Below are 16,407 nucleotides of genomic sequence, written 5' to 3'. Positions count from 1 at the left end.
CTTTCCCACCAGCTTTGTAGAAGAACCCTGACCCCCCCCTTACAGGTCCAGCAAATGTCCTTGTCACCTCAATCCTCTTCTGCAACTGCGCTGTCACTCTTATTTCTCCCAAGCCCTCCATACCCTGCCATCACCTAGCCTGGGTAATGCTCACCAACCTTGTTCTAAGTCACTGTTGAGCCCTGATAACACTTACAGGGACATGCCAGATGCATCACAGAGGGGCTTAATTGGAAGCAATGTAATGTCACCGGATATGAGACCAGCAAGAAGCTAAGACACAACACACAGGGTGGGGCACTGTCCAGGCCAGGGAGTCTGTCACTGCTGAAAAAGAGAGATTTCTGTTGCTGGGTCTTTGTCTTCTGGTGCCATCTGTCATTGGTTTCTCACCTGGTCATAATGGACAGCCAATTGACATGATTGAAAAGAGGATGGCTAAGAAGAGCTGCCCTGGGTGTTCAAATCAGGCTTGTATACCCTGAGTCCTGTCCTCAGTGCTGCCAGCTCAAGAAAGCCATACCTCAGCAATCAGCTCCTTAGTGAACTACCAGCCTCTACTACTCTGAGCTGGAGAGGTTGATGCCTTGTACCCAACCCTGTGTATGTGGAATATGACACCGAAGCCACATAACCAATTTGTTCCAGGTTCTGAAATTTTTCATTATTTCCCATTCTCCACTATGCAGAAAATCACAATCGCTGTTTGTACAGGGCTGTTGTAGGGATGAGCCTGCGGGCTCTGGCTATGACTCTACAGTCATTTCCGGGCTGGGGGAAGACATGCCCTAGAAAAAAATGGCTAAGTTTGGGGCAGCTTTTATGGTTCAGGAAACCCAGCATGCCCAAGGCCAAATGAGTGTCACACCAAGGGCAGCTAGGTCAGGCCATTCCCCAGTCCCTCCACAGGGACAGGACACAGGCCGCTGCTCTATTTATTCTTTTGCTTTGACTTTGCAGCCTGTTAACTTGATTGAAGCTTCTGGATCATTCAAGCAAATGGCACGGCTATTAATCACTTCCTTAAAGAGTCCCCTTGCAACCATGAAGGATATATCCAGTGGCAGAACCCGGATGTGACCCTTTCTATGCAGCAAAAAAAAAAGGGGGGGTGGAGGGGATAAGGTGGGGGGGGGGCGTAAAGAGGACTTTGTTCTGGGAACACCTACAGGGCTTCCAGAACACAGACAGTTCCCTGCATGGATCACAGCTATGGGTAAGGAAGAGAAAGCCAGGGTCTGAGGTGCCCCCTACTGGCCCAGGACCAGGACCCAGCCGTCAGGTGCAACAAAGGCCTGTCTGCTTATTGCCCCACCTTTGCCCTGCTTCCTTTCCTTGGCACATCCTACAGAGCAGCTTGGAATCCCTGAGCCTTGACTATAGTAGGGGAGCCCCAAGCATGCCTGAGTGTGATTCCCTCTGCACCACAGAACCCATCTTCACCCCCATCAGCTGCAGCGGGTGGGGCTGAGAGCACACTCCCTCTGGGCCACCTCAGCCAGGTAAGCTCCCTGGACCGCTGGAGCAGCTGGGACCATGTTTGTGCCCAGGAATGGACAAGCCATCTACTTGAGGATGACAGGGCCTCTTAAGGTACCAGAGAGTGCCTCTGCCCACCCCTAGGCAGAACAGCCAAAAATGATAGCAAAATTCCTCATTAAGCCACCTGGAAATCCAATATTCTACAAGGATGAAAGACTGGTAGCTCAAGGCAATTGTGGTGGTTGTGGCAGCCTCTTGTCTCCCATATACAGGAACAGGCACACTGGGTTCCACCCCACCCCCACCCAACCAGCTGTTTTCTGAGCCTCCTGCCCCTTCTTCTAGGCGTTTCTAGACTCTCACGGCAGGTCTACCTCTCTCTAGCGCTAACTAAAAGACCTTTCTTTCCTCTCTTGAAAGGGCTTATGCTCATATGTCACACACACAGAGAGAGAGAGAGAGAGAGGTGGGGGAGGGAGAGGAAGAGGGAGGAAAGGAAGGGAGAAAGGGGGAGGGAGGAAGGGAGGGAGGGAGAGGAAGGAAGGGAGAGACAGAGAGAGACTGCCATAGCTCTTCTGCAACCCTGACCACTGTGTCCTTTTAGCCTCTCATCTCTGTGGAAGCAACAGTGCTCCAATACCTACAGGCTCCCAAAATTCCCATTGCCATCCATCCCATAGTACCAGATGCCTGATCCCATCCGTGTCCAAAATGTACCCATATCCAACCCGCTATCTATCTCCATGTCATACATGTACCCTGAAGATCCATCACTAGCAAAATGTTCCCTGCCCTGACCCAGCAGCCACATTACACTTCATGCTTGTGCATTGGTTTTGATTTAATGCAAGGAGACTTCTTTCAGCAGGAAAGGTGGTTTTTGTTTGTTTGTTTGTTTGTTTGTTTTTGTGAGTCCTCATTTCTTGCCCCCACCACCACCTATCCCACACCATCTTTACAAAATATACACTGGCCATACACTGGCCAAGGTTCCCGGTGAGGACATTGCTGGCCTCCGATGGCAATCAAGGCCCCTTCCTTCCCAATAGTTAGTTGCTCATGTCCTTAGAACTCAGCTGACCGAACCATGAGTTTGGAGATGTCAGGAAAACTTATGCTCTTAAGTCACCCCCACTTTACACTCAATCTGAACAACTGCACTCATCTTTTGTTTTCTTTTTCTTTTTTTTTAAGATTTAATTAATTAATTAATTAATTAATTATTATAGACTATTATACCTGTATGTGTGCCAGCAGGCCAGAAGAGGGCACTAGCTCTCACTATAGATAATGATGAGCCACCATGTGGTTGCTAGGAATTGAACTCAGGACCTTTGGAAGAACAACCAGTGCTCTTAACCTCTGAGCCATCTCTTCAGCACTCAAGTCTTTGTAAACACACCCGGAAGCCCTTTCCTGCCTTCTGAAACTTTCCTCTGTTTTCAGATAGAATCTACAGCAGCTTTCTCAGGAGAGTTGGCATCACCAGCTACACTGGAGCTCATAGGCCCATCCTTACTAGGCCTTGTGGCCTGCCCAGATCAGGAACAAGCCTCGGGGAAAGGCATTTTTTGTGGTGGTTTCAGTGGGCAGCTGTGGCTCACAACTATTAGCCCAAATCTCAGCTTTGTAAAGTTGGCACATTGGCTTAAGTCAGTGTTTCTCAAACATCACTCTGGTTAAAGACACTGGGGGAGCTTTACAAGCCAGAGGGACATAGCTGGGCCCTGGGGCTCTGATTTCCTGAGGATATCCACTTGCTCAGATTTCTGTGCTTAATAACCATGTCACGGAAAAGTGCTGGCTATATGAATCCCCACTTAGTTCACTGTGTGTCCGAAAAGAAAAAAACATCAGCCTTGAGGGAGTTAATGTTCTCGCTTCAGTGAATTTCATTCCAGAGAAATGCCTCAAGGCCTCTTATTTCCAAGTCCCCCTCCTCATTTGCCTTTATCCTGGGGCACAGCCTCCCAGGGAGCTATAGTCTCAAAAGCTGCTTCTGCTGCTACTGGGCACCTGATGAAAGTCAGGAACGCCCATACAAACACTCAGTCTCATTATATGTACATTTTCAATACCCGTTTGTTACCCTGCTAACCTCCCAGAATAATAGGCTGTTGCCTCCTGACTCCCAGCCACCATTTTACCTGATGCCTTGTTAATCTTTCTCCAGCCAACTCCAAGTCCAAATCCAAGAGCTCTGTGTGGTGGACTCAAGCCTTTGGGTAAGACTTCTCAGCAGGCACTTGCAGCCCTGGAGGGTTGGGTAGCTTGTGCTCCTCACCAGATCCTCGGCTGGCCACACCCACCGACCTTCCCAGAGCAGGAAGGTTCAGTGGCCCCACCCCCACTGGAGAATGGTCCAGCAGCATGAGACAGCCTGAGCTGGGAGGTGGAGGGTCTTGCTGCAGAAGGCAGGCTTTTGTAAAATCCCAGCCACGTGCAGCAAGCTTAAGCCCCACTTCATACGCGGCCAAGGGCATGGCAGATTTTTCCTTAAAACAAGAACTGAGGAGATGTAAACTGTTCTGCCTTTTAAGAACTCTCTGCTGGAGATGATAAACTTTCTCATTATCTTGTTCTCCTCCAACTCAGGACTGTGGCCAATGTTATACCTGGAGAAAGCTCACTCATACAACACACACATGAACATGAATAAATACACAAAAACTGCTCACAGAACTTATCAACTGCATGGAAACACACAAACTGTACAAATATCCAGAAGGCTGAGACACACAGAAACATAAACTACCCAGATCCAATACACATAACACACACTCCTAATATATATATATGTGTATATATATATTTGTGTATACTGTATATATACATATGTATATATATACACACAGATGCAAACAGGCAGAGAAGCAGACATGTGACATGCATCATACATGTAGACATAAACTAAAAGATGGCACAAAAGCACAGTAGAGCTGCTTCCACACATATCAACAAAAGGTTAAAGAGTCTCTGCAGCCACTCCAAGAGCTGCTGCCCACTCCCTGCCATTCACAGACTTTTTATTTTTATTTTTTTTCACAGACTTTTTAAAAATTAAACTATTTTGTGGTGTGTGTGTGTGTGTGTGTGTGTGTGTGTGTGTGTGTGTGTGTTCATGCATGTCACAGGACGTATGTAGCTAGGGGTCAACTCTGTTTTTTAATATATTTTATTAATTTATTCATATTACATCTAAATTGTTATTAGGGGACAACTCTTAAGAGTCAGTTTTCTCCTTCCAGCATGTGGCTTCCAGTGACCAAAGTCAGGCCATTGGGTTTGGCAGCAACTGCCTTTACTTGCTGAGCCATTTTGCTTGCCCCATTTCTAGATGTTTGGGTAGCTTCTATAAGTGAAGCTACCGGACAGATCAGGCATGCCTTACCAGATGCTTTTCAGAGCCAACAGATGGACTTCTGAGGTCTTGCTTGGCTCAAGCCTCAGGCAGGGAAAGCCCCCTCCCCAACTTCTCTCCATCAGAGCCTGAAAAGGGACTTGTGAAAAGGAATCAGCCCACTAGTAGAGTCTCTAAGCAACTGGCTGCCCACTATATGTGGACACCTTCTCTGCACACAGAAACGGCCTGGAGCACCACACACAGGCAAACTAGCTGCAGGTGCTAGGCGCCACATGGGGACTGACCGGAGCTCAGAGGCTCCTGGATCTGTCCACACAGTAACAGCACAAAAAGGTTTCTTGTAAGAGGAGCTTAGTAACCTTCTAGGGAGAATCATTCATCTGTGGAGCTTGGCTACTAGGAATAGTTAGGTTTTAAAACATTTAAGGATTTATTTTAATATTTAGTGTAGTGTAGTGTAGTGTGTGTGTGTGTCTATGCACATGTGTGAGGGTGTCCACAGAGGACAGAAGAGGGCATTAGATGCCCTGAAGCTGGATATATTCACAATATAAGGTGACTATAGCTGCCATGGATTCTGGGAACCAAACATGGCTCCTCTGAAAAAACAGGAAGTACTCTTGACCACTGAGCCATCTCTCGAACCTCTACATTTTTTAACTTTTATTTTTAAATATCATTTATGCATTGACAATTTACACAACGTATCTTGATCTCATCTACTCCAAAGTCCGCCAAAACAGCCTTTCCCCTCTCCATAGCCTCTCCTTTTGTTGATTTTTATAACCCACTGAGTTCAGTTAGTGCCTGCTGATCTTGTCCTGGTCTTCATATATATATACCCACAGCTGCAACAGGACCATAAATGTGATGACAGGCAAGTCACAGGAAGAAGGCAGCTTTCCACAGCTCCCCTCCCCAGTCTCCACCCCCTCTTCCACCAGGTTCCTTGAGCCTTCCAACTCTCAGCCTCCCACCCCTGGCCTGGTCACCTCAACTTTGGCTTCACAACTCCACCCTACCCACAGGTGGCTGGTGTACGTTTGGTCCTGTGCAAATCCACAGGAAAGGAGTGTTCACAAGATCCACTCACCCTGAGATCAGAAGCCCCTTGGAGCTGGCTTCTGCCAGAGGTCGTGACTCTGTACCCTATTTCCTGTAGTGCAATGGGGGTGGGGCAGGGGGCAGAGAAAGAAACCTGGATCAGTCAGCACCTGCACTCCCTGACTGCACCTTCTACTCCCTGGATTCACAGCTCTCTTCCTGCCTTGTTCTCAACTGAAAAGGATTCTGCCTAAACAATAAAAGCTCAGTGAGAAAGGATATTCTTAGGCAGAGATCACTGCTATGAAGTCTTTTGCTATTTAAAAAAAAAAAAGTTAAGGATTTCCCAGCTTATGTTAATGCCAGAACATTATTAAGGAGACTGGTGAAGGATCACAAGACCCCGGGGCCACAAGGCCAACTTACACTCCCAGGCATCTCACACTCACGTGTTGCCCCGGCTGCTCTCGTGGATTAATCCTGCCTGACACTGTGAATAGTTCCATGTACGAAGTGACGCCCAGCACATTGCTCAAGCCTGGGTGCCTTGAATTTCTGGGAGCCTACAAGCTCCACTAACTGAGCTCAGAGCAATTCAAAGGGGTATTTCAGGAAGAACTCAAGCATTTCAAAAGAGGAATGTCATTCCACAGACTTCTCTCCTTCAAAGGAATGGGTTTGCAAAGCAAACATCATACAGCACAGAGCAGCCAAGACAAGACGCCCACCACCTTCCCCGGGTGGCTGCCTTTCAGAGCCAGCAAGGCCAACTTCTGAGGTCGTGCTTGGATCAAGCCTCTGGAAGGAAAAGCCCTCTCCCCAACGTCTCTACATAAGAACCTGATAAGAAACTTCCCACACCTACTAGTTCTTAGAGTTGCTTCACCTCACACAAGTCTTAGTGGAGAGGCAACTGTTGTCCGCTGGGGACAATAGTGAAGTCCATTCATGCAAAGAAACCAGTGGGTGACAGGAATCATAAGGGTGAAGTGTACGAGGCATTGCCATGCTCTGAATTTGGTTTGTCCCCAAGGGGTCATCAGTGTTAGAAGCTGAGTCTTCGATGGGCAATGTTAGAAGGGAAAGGAACTGAGAGGTGAAGCCTAGTGAAAGGCTCTTGGGTCACTGCTGTGTCCAAAGAAGAGATTAAGGTTGTTAGGCTGTGCCTTAGTTCTTTCAAGAGGCTCTTTATGAAAGAGCCAACCAACGCTTCTTTGGCTCTCATCTTGAGATGCAATCTTCCTTGTACAAGTGCATGCCATTGTGACAGTAACCACCACGTAGTCGTCACCAGAGCTGAGTTAAATTATCCCTTCCCCGCTATCTTCCTTCCCACTCTGTTTTGAGGCAGGGTCTGCTGTGTGTTCCTGCCAGGTGGGTCATAGTCATGACTATTGCTAACTTGATTCAGGGAGGTTTGTTTGTGTGCAGAAGACCCTCAAGAGGTGCCCTCCTCAGGGAAGAGGGAAGGTGTACATGGCTCCCAAGACCCTCAAGAGACTCAGGGGACCCTCAAGGATCACAGTGCTGGTGGAGCTTGTGGGGTTCACAAGCCTTCACAATATTCTCAGAAATCACTCACCTTCCTGACGTTATACTGTAATAATCCCTGCCAAAAAAGACACAGACAACCATTCTAGTTAAAAATGTATCAGTCCTTTATTGGCCAGTGCCCAAGAGCAGGCTTATGCCTCAGTTTCTTGGCGCTCAGTGACACAGTCTTTTTAAAGGCAAAACCCACAAAGAGTATAGTTTGTATCAAAGTTAGATGAGGATCAGAGTAAACGGAGACATTCATATCTGGCAGAGTGTAGTAATTATTTCAAATGCAACATGACATTTATTTTTGACTTATACTACTTTTAGTTATTTTAGCTTATATTAAGTTTGTATACACATTACCTGCTTTGGTTAGTACTTCTGGGCTGTAGTCAAGGTCATGAAAATCTTCTGTGTGTTGCCAAGGTAGAGGTGACTGTTGTGAGGGTAGAAAGCTGAGAACTGGGTAGGCAAACACAAAATGGAGTCAGAACAAAATGCTGTAGCCTAGTCATTTCAATATATAAGATGAACAATTAATAGGAGGGGACTCTTGAGTAATCTAGCTGCCTGTAACTTTTCCAGGGGATGCTTCAGACCGCAAACCAATCCTCATTTGCTTGCAACGGACCTTTAGAAATCCCAGACACTCTATCATTAAAGACACTACCCAGCAGGTTTTAAGACATAGAAAAATCAGGCTGGGCCTGAACTAGAAGTTCTCATTGGCTGGTACCAAAACATGCCACGCAGGCTGCAGGAGAATGGTCACCAATGGTCCAGCTTGGTCATAGACCCTTGCATATTATACTGCTAGCATGTCTTGCAAGATGATCCTGATACTGTAATTTACAACAACTGTTACTTTCTCATTGTATTTACAGCCAGCTCCATAGGGGGGAAACTCACATCTGGCACAACAAACCTGAGGTAGGGAAATCACGATACCCTGTGCGGTGGCTATAGTTATTGTTTTGTTAAATAGGTATAACTGTGTTTATCAAATTACTTTCTAAGCATCTGTGTTTATGTCCATACAGCTGTCAGCTGTAGTGGAAGGCAACATCTTACAGTAGCTGGTGGCAGTTACTGCAGATGCTCCAATGTAGTCAAAATGCTAGTGTCTGTTGCTGTAGCATAGCAGTCCAACATCCAACCATAAATGGAATAAAACAATCCAATCACCCCTGTACCCATCAAGATGTACCAACAGAAGAGGAGGTAGAATGTAAGAGCTGGAGGAAGACAAGGTGTTATGTATCTTCTCTCCAGGTTGAACATAACCATAGTTATGAGTGGCCAGTGAGGGCTCATGCAAGAAAGATGAAATCTCTTTCTCTGAGGTTATATGAGAGCTGAACCATTGCCTGGGAGGGAGGGAGGGAGGGAGGGAGGGAGCTGTCTTTAGGTTGCCCAGCTGTGATGGCTGTTGTTGCTTGTCACATTTTGTCACTTCTGGGAAGTGGGACCCTCAACTGAGAAACTGCTTCTATCGAGTGGCCTGTGGGGTCATTTTCATGCTTGATAATTGATGCAAGAGGGCCCAGCCCACTGTGATAGAGTACCATTCCTAAGCTGGTTGGCCTGAGTTGTATATTAAAGGCAGCTCAATGTGAGCCTGAGAGTGAGCCTGAGCTCCCTAGATGATGGATCTGTAAGACAAAATAAGACATCTCCTCTCTAACTTGTTTTTTCTGAGTTATTTATCATAGCAATGGAAAGATACCTACCCCACCAGGTGACTCACACAGTGCATTCCATGCTGCTAAGGTGGTCCTTTTCAGTGTTGGGGTAACCCATAATTTGCCCAGAGGACCTCCCAGTGATGTAGTTGCCTTCTGAGTCATGCATGCAAGCTTCTGTCACTCCTATAAACTCTTCAGTTACCAAAATGGACTGAACAGAACCTTTCCTTTGGTCTGTTGGTGTCTATCTGAAGTGAATGCACTTTTTTTTTTAAAACATCTCCCCAGGAAAAATGATGAAAGGTCTCACTCAGTAGCCCAAGTAGACATTGTATCTACCATCCTTGGAGGCCTCAGGCTCCCAAGTGCCAAGATTAAAAGCTAAATCTGTCTTCTTTATGAAACTAGTCAGGTACAAGTATTTTGCTATAATTAACAGAAAGCAGATTACTATAAGTACCACACTCCTCTTACAGCAGATCGCCATTTTACATGTATTCTAAATATATATTCTACTATCATTTTTATTAGTAGAAAAACAACCATGATGTATCAAACCAACTAATCCACAAATCAAGATATGGGTGAAACCTCACCACAAATACTGTCAAGTGTGACTAAAGAGCTGTACTCCTTTCAGATGGCCAATTTTTACCACAGTAGGTTTTCTGCACAAATTTTGATCTATGAAAATGAATTTTGCCTTCATTTTAAGTTGGATGAGTTAATGAGTTAAAGTTAAGATACAGTTGTTCTGGTATCCTCTTGGGCTGATATAAAAAAGCTGTGACTGAAAATCAAAGATGTCTAAATCTTAGTTTATCATTTATTTTTGCAAAACTTGCCTTCCAACATGAACTACAAATTTTTGCCTCAATCAGCTACTGGGATCTCAAGATCGAGTATACTAGGCCTATCAACTAGGTCTTCTACTCTGTTCTTCCATTTGCAGATAGATTACCACATGCAGAAAATCCCACCCAATGGCCAATAAGACCAAGAATGCGCCTGACCTAGGCCAATGGGAACTGGTATGAGGACTGGGCATGAGGTCACATTTATAGCGAGTTAGAGGAAGGTGCTCTGAAGGTCCCTGGGCCCCTCTGGCCCGAGAGCAGCTGCTCTATCTAAATGTTTCAGTGCTCAGTCATTCAGTATGGTTTGGTTGTAACAGATCCACATGTGCTAGTCTAATTGGTTAAAAAAGTTCAGCCTACAATTTTGTGACACATGTTTTATTTATAGGGGATTAAATTTTGGCATATACATGACACAAACATTAAATATAGTACACTTTCCATGATTGAAATTATGATACTGTCCACCAAAATGCCTCAATTCCAATCACATAATGCATATGCTAAAACAGTATTCAGGGAAAGGGGAGGACTGAATGGCATTTTTGTTTTCTGTTCTGATTAAAGTAACTTCTAAATGCATTCAAGAAATAATTTAATGTTTAAAAAGCTTTTAATAAACAAATTCGGAGTAAAATTAGTTGAAATATTTATAATAAGATTTCATCATTACACAGTATTTTCAATATACAATCAAGATGACACTGCAAAGGAAAAAGGGAGGAATCTATTGCACCCACAAGTAGAAAGGCTTTATTTTTGTGATGCTATACTGTGTCCATATAAACATTTATATTGTAGTAGTAAACACTGGGTCCTATAGGTAATGCAGCATTATGGAGAAGAAGTGCCCCATAGTGTTCCTCATGCACAGGCTTCTCTTCCCATTGTCCTACCACACAGCACTCAGTCAGTCTCAGAGTCTCAGTCTCTCTCCCTCTCCCTCTCTCCCTCTCCCTCTCTCTCTCTCTCTCTCTCTCTCATCAAATGCACTCGACATTTACAATTTACACAGCAAGACTCTTCCTGCTTGCTCAGTCACGTTTCTTCCTGACGGCACTTCCATCTTAGTGTCCTGTCAGGTAATCTTGTGTAGAGTCTGAGGCAAAAGAGTCTGCGTCCTCATTGTCTGAGTCCTCACTGCTGTCGTCAGCAGCTGGCTCGCCCGTGAGAGCTATGCGAGCATAATCATCTGTGTCTATGGACTTGCAGAAGTGGATGGCATACTTCAGCTTCTCCTCCAGCACCTGCTTGCAGGAGTACCTGGGCAGCTTCAGCAGGAAGAAGCATGTGTAGGACTCAGGAAGGAAGTGGTCAGGAGGGTTGTATTTATCCAGGACCTGTGGGTGGAGAATATTGTAAGGGACGATGGTAAGGATAACTAAATCTCTCAATTTATCTTACTGTGTTCACTTCATTCTAACAGAAACTATGTTGGGCTAGAAATAAAAACATATAAGACAATGTAGAATCTAACCAATTTTACATATAAAAACAGGTAACTCATCCTTAGGGCCTGCAATGTAAGAAGCAAACCAATTTTCCTGTGACTCCTGATCATCACCAGCAGTCTCATGAAGGTGGCGAATGAGCAGCCTGCCCCATCATCTCCTATCCTACTGGCGTCACTTAGCTGACAGCAGTCTGTGAATGGGGCATGAGACTGGGGCCCAGCACGTGAGCACCTGAGGACATTCTAAGAGCACTAACCCTCTTTTGGCAACTATAGATCAAGTTATTAGGAAGCAGCAAAACAAACTCTTTATTGTTATTTTAGGAGAAAGACTATGTTTGCTATCAAAGATGCTCCTGAAAGTTGGGCATTCTGATAACCCTGGCTACAGACTTGTCTTGCTACCACGGTCTCAGTACAAAGAGCAGTTTGGGTCTGGTTTTCCCATTTCAGTGACCTTAAAAGGTAAATTAAGCTTGTTTAAGTCATCAGACCACTGAATTCTAAGACAAAGCAAACTTACTCTCAAATGTATGAGCAATCTCAATTTTTCTCAGCTTAATATTTAGTGATCAACCTGATACAACTAAAAAACCAAACAATTGCTTTATGAAATATGTATACTCAAAGCCTATATGTGCTGGTATAACACTAAAATGTACTGTTACAGCTTAACTACACTTTGCAAAAACAGATGATGGTATCTAAGATCAGTAATTGTGAAGTTCTAAGTCTTCAAATTACAGAAGTTAGGTGTCTCCATTTTATAGAATCTGTTTTCTCAACTGCTCTACAGCAGAACAGATGCAAGTCACTTCCACTGATATCAGTACCGTGCTCGGTGAGCCTACCTGGATAACAAAGTCTCTGCCCCGGAAGTCAGCAATGGTCCTGGGCAGCCTTGTCCGGCCCCACACAAAACGAAGAAAGAGGGAGCGTTCTGTGTTAGAGAAAGATTCCATCACCTCCCAGAACCACTGGACCAAGGATGCGGAAGGCTCAATCCCTTTATATGTTGCCACCGACTTTAAAAGATGCAATGGGATGTCTGGGCTCCCACATACCTAGGAAAGACATTCTATTAGAGCAGGCTCACACGTCTATCCTTTTTCATTTCAATATGAATCTAATCCTCTTTTTCCACCCTCTAACAAGGTTCCTATAGTCCCAGATGAACACCACCTGAACCTCAACATCTAGTAGGCAGGCAGTGAGAAAGAGGGTACACTCTGTGTTGTCATTTCATTCACGATCAACAGTCAAGCTGTAGATTTCCAAGTGGAAGGTTTTAAGTAAAAGATGAAATAATGCGTGGGCTAACGTGCCACGGTGGTTTAGGCCACACAAAGCAGCCACATACCATTGTCTCCAGCTCATATCCTGTGAAGAGAGAGAGAAGGGGCACAGGCACGACTCGGGCCATTCCTTCCCGGACAGCAGCCACTTGCTCATCAAATTCATGGAGTCTTAACAAAACAAAAACAAAAAACAAATCTTGCTTACACTTGTACCTGCATTTACTGGGCACCTTGTTGTGCTGGTACCAAGGTTATACAAACTTTATAGAGTTATGCAGCCACACATACCACAGGGGAGAACTGAGAGGAGGGCTCTGGGTGACGCTCTTCATACAAGACACTACTGAGTTCACCTAGACTGGTGCACAGGACTCAACTGTAATGACTAACTACAGCCACACACACTCGAAGCACTGTCAGATGGCAGTGCTGCATAGTGACAGTGCCACACCTCACAGGAGCCATAATGCCAGGGCACAGGCATGCTTGGGTCTGGTGGAGGATGCTTTGTGTAGGCATGGCCCCATCTATGTCTCTGTCTCTGACAGAGCTGACAAAGAAAAGTATAGACGGCACAAAGAGGCCCGATATCTCTGGGGACTTTCCACTAAATGAGCACATTGTATTATTTACTTCACTATTTTACTGAAACCTAGAAACTTGAAGTGGAAATAATAAGTACCCTGAACACTAGTCACCAAATGAAATTCATAGCCAAGATCAGCAATAGTTGAAAAAAAAAAAGCATACTTTTCTATGTGATACATCTGGAAGAACATAATACCCAAGTAACTATAATCTGCTACTTTTGCCAATTGGAGCACAGATAATCACAGACCTGTAGTTTATTGCCAGCCGGACATACTCTGCACGGTTGTCCAGGGTGATGTGTGTGTGCTTGGAGCTTAGCTGGATGTCCTGGCCACTAGCACTTGGCACTGTGAAGGGCAGGCTCATGGCCTCAAACTCCTCTGATGTGGCTTCATTGTCACGAATATACATGAGCCCAGGAATAAAATCTTTATCAACCTGTCAAAGAGAAATACAATACATGTTAAACCTAGGTTGTTCCCCTATCACAGAGCCAGGTCTACCCCAAGCACACCTAGCCATATCTGGCTTAGTCTGCTTGTAAATGTGCCTGTACAAGAGCATGGCAGGTGTCCAAAAAAAGAAAAGAAAAGAAAATACTTCTATTAGGAAGTACTTTATCCAAGGACCAAAAAAAAAGATCCAGAGTTCTTAAATTAACTGCTGAGAAAATAACTAGGTGGTGGGTAACAGACACTCCCCTAAACTCTAAAGGGCACAAAGACCAAGTTAGCTAAGGGACACCAGGCTGTGAGTGCTAGGAGCCTGAGGTATGGCCCAGCTCTGCACACAAGAGTGATCTTGTCTATCAGGCCTTATCAGTTGCTGAGCACCAGAAAGCGCACACAACAAAGCAACTCTCTCACATCCACACTTTTATCTGCACTAGGAAGTTGTATACCCATGAGTGTTAGGTCAGATACCCAGAAAAGCCCAAGACCCTTAACCAGACCCACATCCCAGATGATTCACCTCGCTGAGGTCTGCAATAGTGAGGCTCATCCCAGCCAGCTGCTTCCATACAGGCTCGGCGAGATTCAAACTCAGAGGACTCCCAGTCCGGATGGCAATGCCCAATAACACCCCTGGTCAACCAAAACAGAAGATCAGAATATCCTTGGGACGGATGAGAAGTTTCTTTTTGCTTACTCAAACATGCCTTGGCATATCAGCTCTGCACTGGGAACCATGAAGCATTCTAAACCAGTACCACACAAACTGAGAGCCAAGCCCACCTTGAAACACCAGGTCCTACTCATAACTTACTTCCTTTTCTTCCTATAACACAAGTTTCTAACTTTTCGCATACATAGGATTAGACCACAGAAAGCTAATTCTTGTCTCTTTGATGGCAAAGGAAAGAGATGGATTCCTCCAAGAAGGTGAATGTTTTGTTCAGGGGTAGTGGTAGGACAAGGAGCATTCTGGGACCACTCTGCACAGACCCAGACAAGGAGGGGCAGACCTACTGCCAAGGCCCTATCTTTCCATGCACCCCTGAGTTTCAGATATGTTTAGAACCCTAAGAGTATTTCAGGTCCTCTGTATGCCAAAGAGAGCATCTAGCACTGAGCACATAGCCACACATGGCCTAACTTTAAGTCTTATAGCTGTACAAAGATGGCCACAGCTTCTGACGGCTCACCACCATCAAGTCCTTAACACTAGGTGCACAATGAATGGCGATATCTCTTCTCCTCCATAACGTTGGTAAAATGCACAAAAATCATTGCGCATAAATTTCATTGCTAACGTCTCAAAAGCTAAACATGGGTATTTATAACATGCACTGTTGCTTTGAGACAGACAAGAGATGCTACATTAACTTAAGGGTGGCACAGGCCCTCCGCAGCAGTATGACACACAACTGAGAGGCCCACCTAGGAAGCGGAACATGGTGCAGTGCACGGGTGCCCGGGTGGCAGGGTTTAACAGGTAACAGTCTCTGTTGGCACCAGACTCATCCCTGCCATTGGGAGTCACAATCAGAAGGGGAGTGAGTCCATTTTGTAGCTCTTCACAAATCTCCGCTATAGACTCGCTGTAGCCACCCCCACAGTCATCCACAGATTCACCTGGAAGGAAAGGACAATGAGCAACACACAGGCCACCAACACTCCTGTTTCCATGCACATGCAGAAACAGGTCCTCCACACCTGATGCTCATGCACCATCAGCTTGCCATCCCCAGCCTCCCTGTCCCAAGCACAGAAGTTCCCAAGCACGCAGAGCCAAATCTTACCAACAAACTTGACTTTCCAGACTCGGTGAGGAAGGAGAAGGCTGTCAGGACTGAAGGAGCTCATCTTAGCACACATCTGCCCAAAGACAGACTTGGTGCCATCTGGACCAGCTAACCCACCTTTACTTCTGGAGCGCTTGACCTAGGGAGAAAAAGATCAAACTCGTAAGACACTGGGGCAGCAGAAAACACATAGCCTGGAAGCAGCTGTAGAGAGGCCCACCTTTAAGATCCTCAAAACTCCTCCCCTTCACTTCATACTCTGAGACCATCGGTACCTGGTGACTGGCTTGCCCTAGCACCTCTCACATGCCCTGGCTCCTTCTATGTAACACCTGGATGACTTCTGCCATAAGCAGGTCCCATAAGAAAGGGCAGATCCCTTACTACTCCAGCAAACAAAAGCAAATCTTTGACTAATGAACCCTGCACCCCACCAGTAACCATTAACTATATGGCTTTGACTAATGAACCCTGCACCTCACTCCTGGGTTTCCCTACAGCTCCAGTTCTGAATCAGTAGCAAACTCTGCAGCTTCCTTGCCACAGCACTAATGCGCTAGGAGCTGAGGCACACAGGTCTCTGCTGCAGGAACTACACAAAACAAATCTGTCTAGGCAACTCCTTTCTGAACATCTGAGGCCACCGTAGTCATCAGATCATTAGTGACACCACAGCAGCCTAACTGCGACATCTGAACCAACACATGTTCAAGCAGTGACATACATCATCATCACTATTCACACAGGGCTGGAGGCAAGGTGGTGTTAATAACTGGCTCAGCAACACTGCCTTTGTGGAGACTTCCCTACTTGGCACCATCAAATAACTACAATGGCAACTGCCACCAC

General features: G+C 45.6%; 2 protein-coding genes across 4 annotated transcripts in view; both read right to left on the bottom strand.

The window, feature by feature from the left end:
- OCA2 (OCA2 melanosomal transmembrane protein) overlaps nucleotides 1-3,755 on the bottom strand; it is a 281,703-nt gene extending 277,948 nt beyond the window's left edge. For both annotated transcript variants that reach the window (XM_084773944.1, XM_084773945.1), the window contains exon 1: nucleotides 3,630-3,755. The gene's annotated coding sequence lies outside the window, so the exon portion shown is untranslated. The remainder of the gene's footprint in view (nucleotides 1-3,629) is intronic.
- Nucleotides 3,756-10,333: 6,578 nt separating this feature from the next.
- Nucleotides 10,334-16,407, bottom strand: part of HERC2 (HECT and RLD domain containing E3 ubiquitin protein ligase 2) — a 176,555-nt gene continuing 170,481 nt past the window's right edge. For both annotated transcript variants that reach the window (XM_084771347.1, XM_084771348.1), the window contains 7 exons: nucleotides 15,556-15,697; nucleotides 15,194-15,388; nucleotides 14,286-14,398; nucleotides 13,561-13,751; nucleotides 12,785-12,890; nucleotides 12,276-12,488; nucleotides 10,334-11,311 (listed from right to left, as the gene is read on the bottom strand). In XM_084771347.1, the coding sequence (XP_084627473.1) occupies nucleotides 11,039-11,311; nucleotides 12,276-12,488; nucleotides 12,785-12,890; nucleotides 13,561-13,751; nucleotides 14,286-14,398; nucleotides 15,194-15,388; nucleotides 15,556-15,697 (1,233 nt within the window). In that variant the 3' untranslated portion in view covers nucleotides 10,334-11,038. The remainder of the gene's footprint in view (nucleotides 11,312-12,275; nucleotides 12,489-12,784; nucleotides 12,891-13,560; nucleotides 13,752-14,285; nucleotides 14,399-15,193; nucleotides 15,389-15,555; nucleotides 15,698-16,407) is intronic.

This window comes from Acomys minous (genome assembly GCF_964271855.1).
Source record: "Acomys minous genome assembly, chromosome: 2".
NCBI lineage: Eukaryota > Metazoa > Chordata > Mammalia > Rodentia > Muridae > Acomys > Acomys minous.
Note: the sequence above shows the minus strand (reverse complement) of the source record. Positions and strands in the feature narration are given on the sequence as shown.